Source organism: Ischnura elegans, chromosome 5 (assembly GCF_921293095.1).
Source record: "Ischnura elegans chromosome 5, ioIscEleg1.1, whole genome shotgun sequence".
Taxonomy (NCBI): Eukaryota; Metazoa; Arthropoda; class Insecta; order Odonata; family Coenagrionidae; genus Ischnura; species Ischnura elegans.
This window is the reverse complement of record NC_060250.1, coordinates 22,354,980-22,373,475: the sequence shown is the minus strand read 5'-3', so window position 1 is coordinate 22,373,475 and position 18,496 is coordinate 22,354,980. Positions and strand designations below refer to the sequence as shown.

Sequence of the window (18,496 nt, the reverse complement as noted above, 5' to 3'; positions counted from 1 at the left end):
CCAGAGTAACACTGTAAAAGTTGTAAATTCTGAGATACAATCAGAAGAATAATGAAAGAAGAAATGTTCTCACCTCATGGAAACTCAACGTTTCTAATACAATGTGCCCGGAGTGCATGCAAGTGTTGTTGTCCCTTTCACAGAGGATAGAGTCAATGCCATCCCACTGGTTGATCACCAATGCTTCATTGCCATATTTGAACCAAGAGAGGTAACTCAACCACTTGAAGTATACCGGGACAGATCTGGAAGGCAAAGAACATTTATGAATAAAGATAGAATGAATTAAAGTGGATGCATCTGAAACCAACACCTCTACAACAGTAATTTTTATAACACTGATGATGAATGTCAAACCTCCAAGCATATACTCCATGTGCATTCTCCAGCAAATGTGGAATTGAATCATTCTCAAGGCCCAACGTTCTTGTCAATAGTTGCTCATTTGCATACTGAATACTGCTACACACTGGTCATTTACAAATTCTTGGCCCGATAGATTACTCAACTTATCCAAAAGACATTGCTTACAAAAATTAAAACCATTGAAACTGCCCAGTCATCATTAAACTCATCACATTAATATATGTTCTTTAATATAAAATTTAAAATTCTGAAACACAATGTTTCCATTATGTCGACTTGATTTCTGATACGATCCATGTCCACAACATTCCCCCAAATGAGCCACTCTTTCTCTTCATGCATGTGATTTCCATCATCACCTCTGTCCGAGGGTTAATACAAAATACTTTTCCTCACCCTGCCTGTTTGAGGTGAATATTTTCTCATGCCCATTAATTTGGACCTTTAATTAATTTTACAGTTTAAAATACACCTAACCATAGTAAATGTGTTGTCGTTCATTCAATAGATCTTCAGCCACTATTTAAGGTAGAAATATGTACATACATACATTTTTCCTATTTCAAATTTAGATGATCACAGAAAAATTTCAAGAATATTGAAATACCGAGAAATAAAAAGATCACAGAGCAGCAAAATAGCATCATATGCATGCCATCAACCATTATCCCCTTAAGTTTTTCTACCACATATTTCTGGAAGAACATGATACCTAAAATAATGAAACTGCTGGAGGAATTAAAAGATTATGTAAGAAAAAGAGGAGTACCAATACTCTAAAAAAATTACGATAAAAATGGGGAAAAATACAATGAGGAAAGCACGATGTAAATTTAGACCTGCAAGATTCAGCTGATGGTCCAATGGTAGCCAACTTACGCAATATTGAGGAAGAAGCCTCCGAAGAGCAGGAACGGAATTATAACTGGAGGACCAATCGAGAGGGCCATTGGCACATTCTTGCTCAAGCAGGAGATCATGTATCCTATTGAGGAACAGAATAACAATGAATTATAAGAAAAATAGCATAAATAACATATTAACAAAATCCTGGAGAAATTTTGTATATGACTTGTCTGCAACATTTCAAAGGTTGTTCTTTTCCATTTCATTTACTTTAAAAGTATGATCACATAGAGGATCATAAAGATCATCATATGATCATGAAAATTATCATATAAATCCCAAGTATGTTCCTTAAAATCAGATATCTGATGTGATATTCACATATTTTGGCCCATATATAACACAAATAGAGGAGTGATTTTGCATCATACCTAGGTAACGTTATTATAAAAGTTAGTTTTTAAATGCAAAGCATTGTAGAGCTAAAAAAGAAACTAATTTACAGCTTGCAAAATTTAAAAAAAATTATGTCCACCTAGAACTCTACTCCAAGGAACAATATTGAATCATTGATCAAAAGTGAACAATCATCATCTTTAAGTAAAATACTGCATGTACGTTGAAATTTCTTACCAAATGATGTGGCTACATTGGCGACCAAGGAGACAATGAGCAGTGCATACAAGAACCTGGATGGCTCTGGATTGAGTCCAATCAAGTAATATGAGACACAGGTGAAAACCACTGGGATCACAATGAAAATAGGCACCTCTGCAAGAGTCTTGCAGAGGAAGTAAACATCCGTTCGGTACATTCCATTTAGGTGTTCCCGCATGAAAACTGGCAATTCTGAACAGAATACCTAAAGCAAGAAAAGAAGGAGACTTAGTTTGAGAAAAGCCTTTAATAACATAACATGAGAAGGTAGTATATAAGTCCATAATTTTAGACAAAACTGTTGTTTTCCGTAATGATATAAACAAGGGTAAATAAATTGATGTACTTTTTGAAAGGAAGAAAATGCTTTTTTGAGATAAAAAAAGGAGTTAACATAAAGGATTATTAGAAAAAATTATATAAAATCATAAAATAAAAAGCTCTAGAATTAACGTAAAATTTTCGATGCAAATGAAATATGCCCTAACTCATTTTAGTCTCCCTAGAGATCGCGGTTACAGTCGAAGACCAGTGTATAACTGGTGGACTATACTGAAGGATAAAACTCGCCGTGTGGCTAAAAAATTACGGTTAAGGATGGATTTAGATACATAAATAATACGTATGCTTGCGCGGCTGAGGCTCCAGAACTCCAAATTTAAAAATTTAAGAAGCCACGTTAATTTACTCTAGTTAAAAAACCATTAGCCACATCGTAATAAGAGACGCAATATGTTAAAGGAGACTCAACAGAGTGAATTACTTCATGATACCTACTTAATAATTATTTATGAGGTCAGAAAAGTCGTAGCTGTTTAATAAAAAACTTTGAAATGGAAAAAATATACGATAAGAACATAGAGTAGAAAATGTAAGATTATTTTTAAATCACAGCCAAGACAAATTGGACATGATGGTGCTGAGAAAAGCAAAACTCGGAATCAAGTGGCATATTATCCTGAGGAAGGGATTTTGCATTTTTTTATTCCTTTGCAATGTGTGTTGAGCTTTCCGCTAAACTACGCCTCATTGAATAAAACATTAAGCCTTCAAATTTTAATCTACGTATAACAGGTCCGCAGGTATCGCGGGTTAAGGATGTGTCAACGGAATATGGGAAGGAAGATTCTTCACTGGAACCTTCCAAAATAGACCTCCCCCCCCAAATCCAGAGATAAATTTCTCCTCTAAATTATGGCATAACCCCCAGCATCTAAAATTTTCGTGTCTACGGTCTTGGGACTGCAGATATTCGAAACAGACGGAAAAGGGCATTGAGTTGAATCAAGAGACTTACGTTGATGACGGCGAACACATTCTGGAATGTCATGCTGGTCAGGAAGAGGAAGAGAGCTCCGTTGATGTTCATTACACCCTCCTGGCTGAGTTCTTGTCCGAAGAAGAGGAACCCAAGGAGCAGGGCAACGAGCTGTAAATAGAAAAATGAAAGAAATAAGCCGGTGCAATTTGTGAATCGTTCCTCCTAGCCGAATGGCCACTTTGACTGAATCCGACAACGTTTAGTTTGAATGTAAGAATTATTATTGCTTCTATTTATACTAAACCTATAAAATTGTGATTTCGCATAATATTAAACCGGAGAAGTAAATCATTACAGTTAATTACATCTCATTATTAATGAAATAATTAAATGATAAAGGTTAGATGGTTGTTATTAACAATTGGTATTTGAAAAATAGAGAACATTTTCAATATGATAAAATTCGTCGTTCCTCTATTGAACCTGTCATAGTATATATATCCGCAGAATATCGATTACACTGGGTCACAATATCCATTTTTCCGACGTTTCAACCTCTAGATGACATCCCTTAGGCAGAGTTGAGTGAATAATCAAGGATGAAAGGAACACTATCACTCACCTCTGCCCTGACGACGACACTCTATTAGGGTGTTGAAACGTCGTCTGGTGTACCCGAGAACCTGAGGACACATTCAGTCACCGGGAGAGACTGAAATCTCTCATCATGAAGAAAGATTTAGTGTTTTCCCGACGAATAGACTTCGTGAAATGTTCTCGGGATCGCCAACGGGTCAGAACCGCATAACTGCTGACGTTTCAATGTCCGACTCGGCCATCGAAACGTCGGTAGTTATGCAGTTCCTGACCCGGTGGCGACCCCCGAGAACATTTCACGATATCTAAATTATGGTTCCCACAACATTTCACACATTTCTCCGTACTCAGTAGTCCATAATTTGAAACTATTGGTCATTAAAATTAAAGTAAACAATATAAAAATTAAGGAAATAACAAAATGATAATAATGGAAGTTATCGAATACTAAAAGGCAAAAAATAAGAAAAAAACAATAAAATTAAATAATTATTTAACGTTAACCACTCCATTTCTGATTGTAAAAGCGTAACAATAATTTACTAAAAATGACAAAAACTACATTTAGACAATGATCTTGAACGCCATTGTTGATGGGCATGTGCAAAAGTTGAATTCAATATAAATACTCATTAGTGCAGGGAGCTGGAGACTTCAACGCCTGGTACGGAGTGTCGGAGATTTCAACGCGCGAAGTAGCTCGGTTTGAGAAGTTTCTCCCATTTTTACATTCCGTTTCAAACTTTGAAATACTAAAATTGTTTAATTAAGCTATAAACTAGTTTGATTTCCATTTATCTCTAAAAATATTTGCTATTCTCGTAAAATCACCACTCGCTTAGCGGTTGATATAAGATTTTTTTGGAAATTTTGTCGTATCCCTCCCGCTTGGCAACTTTTCGTTCGTAAGTTGGATCTTCGCCAGAATCTGATTTTTCGCAGTAGCACATTCATTGCATAATTTTATTGCCGTGCGGAAGTAAGAAGTGGTCACAAAATCACACTCACAAGCACTAAAAACATTTACTCACACACAGTAGTGAAGGCTGCTCGAGTGATCCACCGTGTGCTCTACTCCAAGGCTGCCGACGTTTCGGGGTTCGAGTCGTACTCCATCATCAGGGCAAAATGCCCTGAATTTCAGCCCAGAGGAAGGAGTACGACTCGTACCCCGAAACCAAGAACCCTGCCGGTAGGGTTCTTGCCCGAAACATTCGTAGCCATGGAGGAGATTACCCGGTGGATCACCCGAGCAGCCTTCACTACCAGCAAACGCGGGGAAACCATCAGGCCTTTTTTCAGCCATTACTCCAACCACTGCACCAGCTCGATACCCGTGCATAAATAATTGACTGAATACTTTCCAAAATTCGTGGAGATTGCATTTGCACGAGGAGGTCGTAAATATATAGAGGCGCTGTTTCCGAGTTTTTAGCCGGGTCAAAGTTCCGCCATCTTGGTTTGACAATTTTTCGACTTAATCTCCAAATGATGTTTTGAGGAGTTTTGTTCTAAAAATTAACTAAATTAAGTGAAAAATGCTACCATAACCATTCGTATTGAGCCGGTGACTGTCATCGGATTTTTCCCATCATTTGCGGTACTTCTTTAACGTATAAACTCTGTTGTAACTGTTAGCCACTTTACTGTTAGAGATATCCTTGAAAATATACTTTTGTACAGTAATTTTTAGATTTCCGTTGGCTGTAATAAAATTAAATACCAGTATAAGTGCAGGTAAATGACTAGTTTACTCTCGTAAAATTTTATTTTCAGCTGAGCTGGTTGTGGAACGTAACCGTGGTGATTGATTATAATTTTTCCCTGGGAAAAGATGTTTGAGTCATATATTCGCGAAGCCTACCAATGAAGTAAGAAGAAAAGGTTTACATTGTGCGTTCTATAGTTTATTATAATGTATTAACGAGTTACGACTAAAAATTTCACGAAATAGTAAGCATTGACCCTTATGGGATTGTCAATGTTTTGGTAAAAGTGGGCGTGGCTCGTCCTACCCGAGCATCCCCTTTCCGGCCACACTTCGCTCCACGCTCGAAACCAGTGGTAACCCCCCAAATATTTACAACCTCCTTGTCTTTGCATGATTGCATTTATGTTTACGCCTATGAATTTCATCCGTGCGCATTAACCCTTTAGCTGCGAGAGCGTCAAAAATTTTCTGTCACTGTGTGCGGGGCACGAGCGGGGAAGATATTTTTCCGTCGACCCCGGGCGAGTGTCTTGCAGGCAGTGGACCCCCATAATCCAGGTCTGCCCACCTTACCCCCTGACGACAGACCATGAATATAATATGTCCTTGGTAATTACGCAGGGACGGAAGACCCACCACCTATAGTATAGGAAAGAGAGACCAATTCGTCCAAATACGTCTCCCCGGCTAATCGACAACAGCAAGATAAATAAATTTCTAGGAAATTCAAGGAGTCATTTGGAATTGTTTTCATCGTGAATGCGCCGCGGAGAGCAGGATCTCTCTCTCGGAGACGGGATAATCCGGGTAGTGCTCCCCGTGGAGAGGGTGCCCAGTCCTCGACAGACGTCTTTGTGCTCTCTGCCATTACGCTTGGCCGAGTTCAAGCAACCACGTAAAGGATGGCATTAAAATCTTAAGGAAAGGCTGCAAGTGGTAAGAAAATCGGTCAAACGTCGAAAAAAGTTTTCCCCGCACTCCCGCAACGTAAGGGTTAATTCTCACGACGGAATCAAACCTCGGGGACAATGGAACCGGTTGGGCGGTGGATGACGTTTCCGCGGTCGCCGTCAACTCGTCTTCCGTGCGTCAACGACCTGCCGTGGACTTCGTGACGCAAATCACACTCAAGTTCCCTCCGCTCCCGGTTACATAAAGGTCCCACCCTCACACCTCATGCACTGCTCCGTCTTCGCCCCTACTTCCCTTTCACTTTCCGCTTCCGAAACAAAATTCTCCGCTAACTCGTTTAAAGACCCCACCCGCGTTCGAATAATCCGGAAAGCGACTTCCCGGAAATGGGATACGCATTTTTTTCACAAGAAGTAAAAAACATGATCATTTCATTCTTCAAAAGAACTTGCTGCGACAAAGAAAAAAACTGCCTAAATTTGAGCGAATTACGATTGTAAAGTGAAAGACGTTACCAATAATTTGGAATAAGTTCGCATCAACATAAAGCTATTCGGTTTTTTACGAAAATTTTGGACTCCGTCCTCTCTAAGATTTACAAATATGTTCCTCCAATTTTTTCCTCGTTTTTTTAATCAGCCCACTTAAATTTGATTCAAACAAGAATTATCAATAAGTTTAGCGGGAATATTACATTAAAAATAAAATTGTCTAATTTTGAACAAATATGCCACTGATTAACCACTGATATGCCACTGTCTGAAGAGAATATTTCCCAAAATATTCTCTTCAGACAAATAAAATTATTCACCCCTCAAATTACATTTTTCTTCCCATTCTTTCCCTTCTTTTTTACCACGTACCCATAACTAATTCGCTATACAGTATCCCCTCGTTTTTCAGTAGACAGCCTTTCTAGTCTTTTCATCTTTCCTTTATCTCAGCAAGCAATTTTCTCACCACGCACATTATAATGAGCACTGCGTTTAGTTTGCTGTCTGTACTTTCTGCTTACTTCATTCTCTTTAAAAGCCACATTTAAAACAAATTCATTCACCGAGTGGGAGGTAGTGAAACAGAATTAATGTTGATAAACCTCTAATCAAGGATAGAACTCAATTTTTACTGCCAACAACTTCGTTTCAATAATGGCGTTTCAGCGTCTTCCTGTCAACATCAGGATAATCGACTCAATTTATTCTCATGATGATGCCATGGCATCAAAAAGGTAAATTGAAAGAGCTAATTATATTCTATTTATATTCTCCGTATTTATCGTATCACCTTTCGTATATCCATAAAGTTCTTCTATGCGCCCAGAGTTTCCGCGCAATAAAATTTGCGATACCATCTTCAAATATTATACAACAATGCACGACTTCTGGTACGGGTGTAGATGAATCGGAAGTTGTATAATCGCTACGGAAGTTAATACGTGAATGGAAAAGATTCAATTGCGACAGAAAATTCTCCATGAACTTCCCTTGGCAGCGTAAGTGACAGGGGAACGAAATGAATAACCCAACGATGGGGGCAGACACAGGATGGGACACGGTAGCCATAGCAAACGATCCACCGGAGGAACATGTGCAATAGATGTCACGTGGACGCATCCACTAGAAGACGCGACACCTAGCTATTGGGAAAGTCACAGCACCTATCACCTCTTGTGGAGGGGTAAAAAAAGATGACGAGATAAATTCTGGCTCCAGGAGAGGTTGTGGCTTGGACCGCGGGAGCATAGGCTGGAATCGACAATTGGAATACGGCGACGGACGTAACGAAAGATGCTACGAAGAGGGCACGTCCCATTTGCTGAACCTCTGCAAGTGCGTACGAGGGAATGCACATGTACTAATGCATAAATTATAGAGAACACCAGAAGGTCCTTCAAAGTCACGGCACAGCCTTTTTTTTACTCCCTTTTCTCAGAGGATTCTGCGGTGATGTTCATGGGAATAGAAAACCAGACATCAGAATCAGCGGCGCAGCGAGGGGGGTTTTGGGGGATAATCCCCCCCAGAGCTAAGTGAATTTTTTAAAATTTAATCCATTTTACTTAATTGGATTAAAATTACTTTTAGAATAGTGTAAGGATGAATAAAATATCCCCCAGAAAGCCATAAAACTCTTAATTTTAAACCACTTATCTTAAAATTCTCTGGGGGAGGGCCCCCGTATCTCCCGCTTACCCTGGCGGGTATTCCATCCCCCCCATATCCCGCAGTATTAGTTGCTCCTAACCCCCCCCCCCCCAGCCTTAATTCCTTGCTGCGTCCATGATAATAATATAGTCTATTATTTAACACAGAGATGGGAATTCGCAGAGGGAACCCTCAAGAGAATCACGGAAAAATATCATTCTTAGTAAATGTGAGGCAAGGATAAATCAGGGAAAAGAAGAGAGGTAGAACGAGCAGGAAATGGTTTGACCAATCGAAGAAAAGAACATCCCACTGAGAAGGAACTCGTGGAAGGAAGTACGAGTAGTTGCTGACAGAAGGTGATATAAATAACGCGGAGAAGCTGATGTTACAACACGGTGGTGATGATGACCTATAGACAAAGGACGTCGAGGTAAGTCTAGGAAATGGCAGCTTGACGATCTATATAGTGATCGGCAACTTTTTCGAGGCTTCGGGCCGCATGATAAAATTGTTACTGAGTTTTGGGCGTGAATGCTGTTGTTTTTATGAGATATTATTATAAAAAAATACATGGACTAAATTAACTCCATCGAATGCGCACTCTTTACTTTGTGTGTTTACATCCTTGATAGGACATTTTTGGAAGGGCGGCACAGCTAGAAAGACGCGAGCTGTCCAAGGTAAAATCGGCATTGATTTTTGGGACAAGAGAACTAGTTAGTTAGTTTGGCGAGATATTTTCATTTCATGAGCCATAAATACAAGGAATAAATTCTCTCTAGGTGCAATTTCAGTGTCAAAACTTTTCACATAAAAGATGGGATATATTAGTTTAAAGTATACCGGGACTAGCCGCGGTGATAACTTTTACGGGAGTCACCCGTCATCCCGGTCAAGGCGAATGATTTTTTCTCTGTGGATCTTTCGCAAGATGGGATAGAGTTTCATGGAACGCAAGAAAATGGCTCGGTGACCGTGGAGATTAAAAAAGGGTACACATACGTGCACCTACGGGCTCACACCACAGTAAGGTAAAGTACCTGCGACTTATTTTACGAGAAAATGCAGAATGATTTGAAAATTAATGTTAAAGCAGTAAAATTTTACAGTTGTTTTGTTCGTTATTCGTGATTAAGGTTTAAGTTTTTGATACTTGGAGACTTATCCCTCCTTATGACCTAGCAGATCCTAAATCCAGCTCCCCTGGAAAAGATGAAGGTGATCTTCCGTAAAAATGCGAAATTAATACCACATCATCTTAGAAAAAATAGTAAGAGCATTAAGAGCGGGATGGGTTCCAACAAATCAGCGAAGTCCTTCATTTGTACCATCTAACCTAATCGTTATCCACTACAGATTCTATGAAATTCTGCAGAGTAACCTATTTAACTAACAATGTAAGGTAGATATAAACTTTCCGGTGAGGCTAAAAACCTTCTACAGGCTATTATCAAATTATCAGTGATGGCTTTCTTCTGGCAAAAGCCAGCGGATTATTGGTAAAGACTGTTTTTGGGCGATTTTCACTTATCACTTGTTTTACAAACAGCATCTTATGAAAAATGTAATCTAATTTAAACATAAAATTAAGTATCGAAGTGCTTTCCCCTCCAAGACTCCAGATTGTTTGACCCAAGCTCTACCATATCCTTTTCAGTAATTGTGCCTTCATTGATGATTCGTTCGCTTGAGTAAGGCGTGTTAACATCGCATGCGCTGAGAAAGACGCAGACAAAGCCGCAAACAATCCTATGATACGCTTGAAATGGCAGACCAACTCCTCTCAAGACCGTTGGCGCCTTAACGATTTCACCGTTGCAGGTGGGTGGCATTAACTTCTGTACGAGGAAGATAGAAGTATCGAGAACGTAGCACAAATTTCTGCTTAGGGTATGCTGTCAAAATCCATCATGATAGCACCCGGACTTCATTCAAACACAATATGTTACGATAAGGTTCATCGAATTCAAAGAAAATATATTCATTGTCCTCGATGCCGAAACAATGGCGTTGAGCTTTCATACAAGAAACAGTCGGGAATTTTAAAGAGGCGTGAGGAAGGAGAGGTCATAAGGAACGAATTTCTAGTCACAAATTTCGTAGGCTGGGCACATCCTGTACTCTGCGAAGAATGCACTTGAAATTGCCACTAAAATATGCATGAATGAATGTGGCACTGACTACACACGACGTCTGAATGTTCTGCTGAGGTAAAAGGGAATGGAAGCTACATTGGGAAGACTCTCTTACCTTTATACTGAAACATGCTCTAAATTAAACATTACATTTTTCTGTCTAACAGCAGTAATTCAAGAACACTCTAAGAGGCTAATGATAAAAAGTAACAATTTCTCGAACAAAACATGGATTAACAAATGTATACACCACTCAAACAAATTCAATGGATAACAATTTCCTTGAAAATCTCTTTCAATCACCAAGTCAGGGTTTACAAGGTTTATCCTTGTAAACCCTGACTTGGTGATTCTTATTTAGGATCCAAGGGTAATACTTATTTAGATATACCAATTAAAAAGGACTCAAAGCAATAATCTTTGCTCAAACGATGAAATTCTCCATGAAAATAAAGGTATTTGGATAGTCCGTAATTCAAACCTGAATCTCTCAATAGCTATGGAGGAATAGCTATGGCTTTGCGGATTAACTGGAGGCATACCTGGCGATTAGGAGATCCAAAGTATAAAAAATACGTGATCAAAATACATGAACCTTCACAACTTCCCACCTCTTGAGTGTGTAATCATTTTTTTAAGTGTTCCGTGATCTTGTTAACCGTGTTTTGTAAATTTAAACCATGAATTATGAATTATGGAAAAAGTAATCTTCGGATGAAAAAAAACATGGATATAAAATGGAACTCAATTTCAATACAGTAAAGGTGTTATTTTTCTATGCTTCTTCATGAGGATGAAATATGGCGTCCATTCCACGCTATTTTTTCTATTAACGTTCCAAAGCTGCGAAGATAGGTTTTTTCTGGTAGCTGATTTAAAGTTATTGCTTTTTTCTATCAAACAAATATATGGAGTCCAGTCCATACTAATTTTTTTTATAAACACTCCAGAGCTGTGAAGTTAATTTTTTTCTGAGGGCAAATTCAAAGTTTTTGCTGATTTATTTCTATGAATCGAATACATGGAGTCTAGTCCACGATATCTTTTCCATAAACACTGCAAAGCTAAGTTTTTTTCTGGTCGCTGATTTAAAGTTATAGCTTTTTTCTCTATGTACCGAATATATGGAATCCAGTCCATGCCAATGTTTTTTATAAACTCTCCAGAGCTCTGAAGTTAATTTTTCGCTGATGGCTAATTGAAAGTTATTGCTAATTTATTTCTATGAATCGCATGCATGGAGTCCAGTCCATACTAATTTTTCTACAAACGCTTCAGAACTGCAAAGATTATTTTTCACTGAGGGCTAGTTTAAAGTTATTTCTGATTTATTTCTATGCAGCGGATATATGGAGTCCACTCCACGCTACCTTTTCTATGAACGGTGCTAAGCTGCGAAGCTAAGTTTTGCTGATGGCTAATTTAAAGTTATTGCTTTCTTTTCTGTGAACCGAATATATGGAGTCCATTCCATACTAATTTTTCCATAAACGTAACGTATCACAGCGATTAAATTCAATGTAAATATCACTTGGCACTCTGGTATATTCTCAATCCTATTTTACATCCACTTCAAGATGGCTCTCTCCTTAACAATTCATTATTTATCTTATATCACCATGGCATCGTCTCAAACAAAGAAATAAAAGAAATCAAAATAAAAACAAACATGCTCACAAATAAACAAAACAAAAAACAAATGAACTTAAAAACAGAAAATAAAATAAACATATACAAAAGTGATATTGGTCATAAAGACACATGCATCAAACGCTTCAGAGCTTCGAAATTAAGTTTTTGCCAGTTGCTAATTTAACTTCATTGCTAATTATTTTTACCATGGAATGGCCTTAAAGTGATGAATCCACTCACCAGCGTCTGCAGCACTCGGACTTTCATGAGGATGGGCTCCTTGAGCATGCTGAGCCATGACCTCCAGAAGACGGCCCTGAACTGCGAGCACCAGTCCGCCTTGTAAGGGGAGCGCCGCTCGCCCAGAGGGTCGTCGTCGTCGCCGTCGATGAACAGCAGTCCGCTGTCTTTGATGGAGCCCACGGAGGACGTGGCGGCCGCGGACGCCTCCTTCTCCATGCACACGCCCATCTCGGAGGCGGCGAAAGTGTCGCAGATCATGTCGATGGCCTGGCGACACGAATCCTCGCGACTCGGAACCACCGCCAGCAGCTGAACGAAGAAGTCGGCTGGGTTGTAGTTGCTGGGACACGGCGCTCCGAGCCTGTAGAAGACGAGAAAGGAATCAGGCGCGGTGCATTATCAAACACTCTCTGACCGTGGTTATATTCGTATGGCATTTGGGGGTCGCGACCCGCAACTGAGGTAATTTGCATTTTCACTAGCCGGGGGCATTACCACCGAAAGATTCCCTCCCGGCTTCATGAACTCTCTTTCATGTCGCATCCCTCCCTCTCGAACGGTCTTTCCTTAAAACCTGAACTCGCGTGATGAAATTTCCAGGGTGCATATAGTTGACCCAAGACGATATTTGCCTATATCCAGTGCTGTAGTTGGGCCGGTACGGCGTACCCCCTAAAATCCGAACTCGTTATAAGCGTACAGGTTAAACAATATTTTTAAATCTGTAAAAAATAGCCCTACTGTAAATTGTCCAATGCATTTCAGAAAGAAAAACCGGAAAAGATTATTTACTTTTTCAGAGTTATCTCGTGGCACATCTTGGAACTAATACAAGAGTTGGAGTTTGACATTTCAATCGCGGCCGGATTTATTATATATGTTCAGATGTTGGCAATTTTTGGTGAGTACCGCCTAAATTTTTTTCCCAACTACAGCACTGCCTGTACCACACGTTTGAAAAGTTTAGTTGCGCATTTTGTCTGATAGAAACGAGCAAATATTTTATTTTTAATCTGTATAAGCTATAAATTTCAAGATGATAGCAACGCAACGCAAGTTTTAAATGTTTGATGAATTGATATTGTGCTAATTCTATTGAATCTACGAACGACTTCCCCAGATGGTAATCGATGGCACGGTATGACAGAAAAAGACCTTTTCGTAATAATATGTGTGATGGTACTCACTCCATGAAGAAGGTGCAGGCGTCTCTGGGCGTCCCCTGGAAGGCGACCCTGCCCTCGGCCATCAGGAGCACTTTGTCGAAGAGCGCGAACACCTCGGAGGAGGGCTGGTGGATGGTGCAGATGACGGTCTTGCCTTTCCGAGCCATTCCCTTCAGCACGGAGACCACGTTGTATGCCATGAACGAGTCCAGGCCGGACGTCGGCTCGTCGCAAAACATGAGCGGTGGATCCGTCAGCACCTGGGACAATGGGACAAGTAATTAGTTCACTGCGCACTCCATACAAATATCACAGTTGAGTTGATAAGAGTGAGCGAAGGAACAAATTTGAACTCAATCTCAACGCAATTTATTATGCTGACTCGAAGAAAAACGGAACTCTTGCATGCGTTACCTTGAGTACTGGACGTGGAACATGGAGAAATATTGTTACTTGGAGGTTGGCGACAAGAGTGAATGCCTGAAACATTGTTTAACCAATTACATGGAACAAAGGAAGTAAAAAAAGATCAGAGTAATTAAATTGACGTTAAGTTTTTTCCCATTTCCTATCCATTTTTCACAGAATGGTTTGATTTGTTCTAGAATTCGTAGAATTTTCTGGTAGACTGCTCTAGCCAGAGCAAATCTATGTTAAACTCTTCACTGTACACGCACCTTTACAATTGGTTTAACAGACACCGAGTTCAATTCCAATGTTGATAAGAAACCAGGATCCATGATAATATTTAAATGTATAAATATAAAAAATAATAACAATTATACACCTAACATTAGTTCAGAGATAGCTAGTTTAGTTAAAAAAGAAGGTAGCTAAGCTTTATAGACAGCTTATTCAATTGAGGACATTATTCAAGGCTTACTCTCGTGTAAGTAATCTCTTCCGCCACTGACGAGAATGACCTCGTGTGATACATAATGTATCAGTCAAAAATAATAATACATGAATTCTTTACCGTGACTGAATTTATTACGTTTTGTACCTTTCTACCATTTACTTACCATGTCAATACTTATATAACCCAAGGAAACTAACGCTGGACATTAGATTGGCAAAAAATTGCATAATAAGGAGGTATCTATGTCATTATGCGCACGCTCTATTTTCAACTTCTTTTAGCGTGGTGGGGAATAAAAACGAAGGTTGTTCAATAATAAGACTGGTTTACGACTTCAATATTGCAGCGACTTGTATTCAGCTATACTTAGTCAAATAAAACGCACTGTACAACGCAAACGCAATTTGCACTGTACTGGATTGTGCAGCAAAAAACACGCTATTACAATAAAAATACTGCTATTTTCGGGATTTTCTGATGAAGAGAGAGATTGCGGAAGGTCTTCGTTTATCATTCAAATCCTCATGATCAAGAGAAGAGATCGGATATCTCCCGCAGGCTGCGTGTGGCTTTCAAAACGATTTAATGCGAACCATAAAAACATTATATATCTATAGATTAATAAACAAAGGAAATTAAAGTAGAGGAAGAGAGATTTTGTTGATTAAATTTTTCAGAAATCATCAGTTATTTTTTAACAATCGGATCGACTTCACAGTATTTGTAAACGTGCTTATTAGAACTTGAAGTCCACACATTGAGAAAGGCTGCCGACCACGACACAAAGGATGATAAGTTAAGGCAACGTCAATGATAACCATGACTCTTGCAAGATTCTCTTTACGTAACGAATCTCCGACTTGGCGGGGCCTTTCAGATCTAACCATTGATTAGATGCCTTTCTACATCGAGTCACTCCTTGTCATGATCAATGAGTCAAGCCACTCAGTATTTTTCTCTTCCTATTTTCTTTTCACACGTCTGCACATTTTACGCACCTAGTGGAGTAGGTATGCGCCGATCGCAAAGCTTAGAGTGCTGAGCGAAAATATACACCAAAGGATAAAATTCAACACAAACGGACCATTTGGTACGACAAGATTTCGAACGCTATATCCCAATTCCCGCCCAGATATTTTAACAGCTACACCACTTATGAAGGCATTTGACTTAAAACGTGACTTTCGGAGGAAGTGCAATTAAATTAATGGAGATGAGGTGTTGGTGATAAAGTCAATCATGCGGGTCAAAATTGAACAATACAATATTCATTTTACAATCACTGTGGTTGCGATGCATCCAATATGTTAATTTTTCTCACAGTTTTATTAATCATCCCAATCACCACTTAAAATTGTTATTTTTCATACTACATCAACGAAAAATTCATTGGCTTGTTTATTTATACGCCAGTGTCATTTATTTTGGATTCCATGCATAAATTTAAATTCTATCTAATTTAAAACTTAATTTGTGATTCCACATAAAATTTATCTATCGCAACGATCCGGAATTTGTCGTACTCTCTTCGTTTGGTCTTGTTAGCTACGTTTGCTTCCTCCATTAGTATCCAAAGTAATCAGCAAAAATTATTACTATTCCGAAGAAAGCTCAAATCACAAATATCAGCAATAGATGATATCTTTGTTACTTCATCTATGCGCGATGTTTTCCTCTAGTCACTGAAGTATAGCGACAAAAGAATAAATAATGATGATACTCTAAACGAAGTATTTCTGACTTGGCAGATCTAACCAATGATTAGATTCCTTCCTACTTCAAGTTACTGCTTGTAATCATTAATAAGTCAATCCACTCAGTATTTTTCTCTTATGTTGCTAATATGTAAGCACTGTGTAGGCGTATATAAAAAAAAACTTATAACCCTCTATAAAGTTATGATAAATTTTCGTAATTTTAGGGCCAGAAACCTTATTTTGTCAATTTGTAACATTTTCACATTGGCAATGCTAAAAGGGACACGTGAGCTGATTTTCATAAATGTATATTATATGCACAGAAATTAATTAATATTCGTTCTATAAGCAGTCTCCAGACCGCGAACACTGAATTAATCAACATGTATTAGTTCTAAGGGCCGTGAGAAATTTTTTTGGTTGCCGTAGGTTACCATTCCATGACGAGGTAGGCGTGGGCAGGGATACAGTATTGACCTATTTATTTCCACGAAAGAGCAATAAAATGATGTTGTAGAGAGCTAACTTATCGATAGCTAAAATTGCGACCGATTTACTTCATGATTGTAACTCACCTCGGATGCAAACGACAGCCTCTTCATCTCTCCCCCGGAAATGCCCTTGATCCTGCCGGGGACGCCAATCAGCGTGTCCTGGCACTTGGTCAACGCCAACTGGATGGGTGGACGAGGAGGAGGAGAAAATAAACAGGCAGGAATTAAAGGAGAGATGCGAAGATGCTGCGCAAGTAGCTACGACTCCGATTTACACTTAACGGTCCAGTTTGGAAGAGGAGGTGGGGTTAAAGAATAGCATAACCCGTTACTCTTTTAACCAAAATTTAATCTAATAAATAGTTTAACCGGTTACTCAAATCAAAGGCTAAATCAAAATAAAAAATTAAACACAAAGCACTTTGGTGAGCATTCGCACCAAATATAACGTTTGCCATCGTGAAAATACTTAAAAACTAAAAAAAATAAGCAAGAAGGAATAAAAGTTTTCAGGGATGAATTGATAATAATTTAGCACAGACAAGAAAAGATAGAGTATACAATAATTGGCTTACATTAACATCCCCCCGTAATTATTGATAAATGTCAGTCATAAACATAAAACATGATCAAAAGATTAATTTATTGATATACTGCAAAAAATTCCATGTGAAGTTTTATTTTTACATAATAAATATCGCGTAGATGATTATTGTTAACAAAATTTTACGAAAGAGAGCAGACGCAAGCGGAGAAAAATGCAGAAGAGTTATATAACTCCTTATGTAACGATTTGGCAAAGAAAAAATTCTGTGATATGGTAAAATCATCTTCAAAAACACGGATAGTTAAAAAACCTAGAATAGTTCAATATAGGGGCTGCCCCAAAACTTCCAATTTCGCAGCAAACTCGATAGCATGAAAGTACATTTTAAAAGTCTACCACTACATCATCACAGGTTTGTTTACCTCTGAAATGACTTCATCGACTCGTCGCATTCTGTGCTTGTAAGGAATACCCTTGTCCATTCTGACGAGAGCCTGTAAAGAAAAACACATCGAAATAATCACATTAGAGTTTAATTTATGAAATAAAAAATTGGATCCAACAATTCGGGTGCATACATTTGATTTGTTCTTTTAATTTTATCCGAGAAAATAATGTAGGTAGTGGTGATGATGCTTATGGGAAAATTATTGGATCGAAGATACGTTGACGAACACAAGAGAGCATCAGGAATCAGCCCTTAGTGAAAATGATATCAATATAAATATATAAGTCAACGCAAAATATGAGTCAACGCGGCATGAACCCGAAAAACAATCATCACATATCAATATGTTTGAGAGGCTTTTATTGAATAAAAACAGTGCGAAAAGTAACAAGTATGGGACATAAACTATCAGTTAGTATTTTCAGTACCGTCAGAGAATTGATTTTCGGAAGACGTCAAAAACATTCTAAAAGGCCAAGCGTAACACACAACAGTTGACTACAAAACAAGTGACATAGTCCCAAAAAAGAAGGAACTTATGGAATATGTCTATTTATTGCAATAAAATGAAACAAAAAAGGCTGAAATAACCATCACGATAATTTATGGCAATATTTTGGAATCGCGGAGTGTCACGTTAAAATTTATTTGAAAAATGTACACCAGTTAAAGAATGGTATAAAGTCCAAGATTTGGCCAAGTTCCTCATGAAATATCACGCCTAATAAATTGAGGATTATATTGATTCCAAAGTCGTGTCTTCTTGTTTACGACATAG

At 38.5% G+C, this 18,496-nt stretch overlaps 1 protein-coding gene across 1 annotated transcript in view; it reads right to left on the bottom strand.

Moving 5' to 3' along the window:
* Window positions 1–18,496, bottom strand: part of LOC124158578 (protein white) — a 181,033-nt gene that overhangs the window by 4,520 nt on the left and 158,017 nt on the right. Inside the window, exons 4-11 of the mRNA XM_046533738.1 lie at window positions 17,693–17,764; window positions 16,805–16,903; window positions 13,695–13,933; window positions 12,505–12,868; window positions 3,167–3,298; window positions 1,846–2,074; window positions 1,246–1,351; window positions 74–245 (exon numbers count right to left, since the gene is read on the bottom strand). Of these exons, the coding sequence (XP_046389694.1) occupies window positions 74–245; window positions 1,246–1,351; window positions 1,846–2,074; window positions 3,167–3,298; window positions 12,505–12,868; window positions 13,695–13,933; window positions 16,805–16,903; window positions 17,693–17,764 (1,413 nt within the window). The remainder of the gene's footprint in view (window positions 1–73; window positions 246–1,245; window positions 1,352–1,845; window positions 2,075–3,166; window positions 3,299–12,504; window positions 12,869–13,694; window positions 13,934–16,804; window positions 16,904–17,692; window positions 17,765–18,496) is intronic.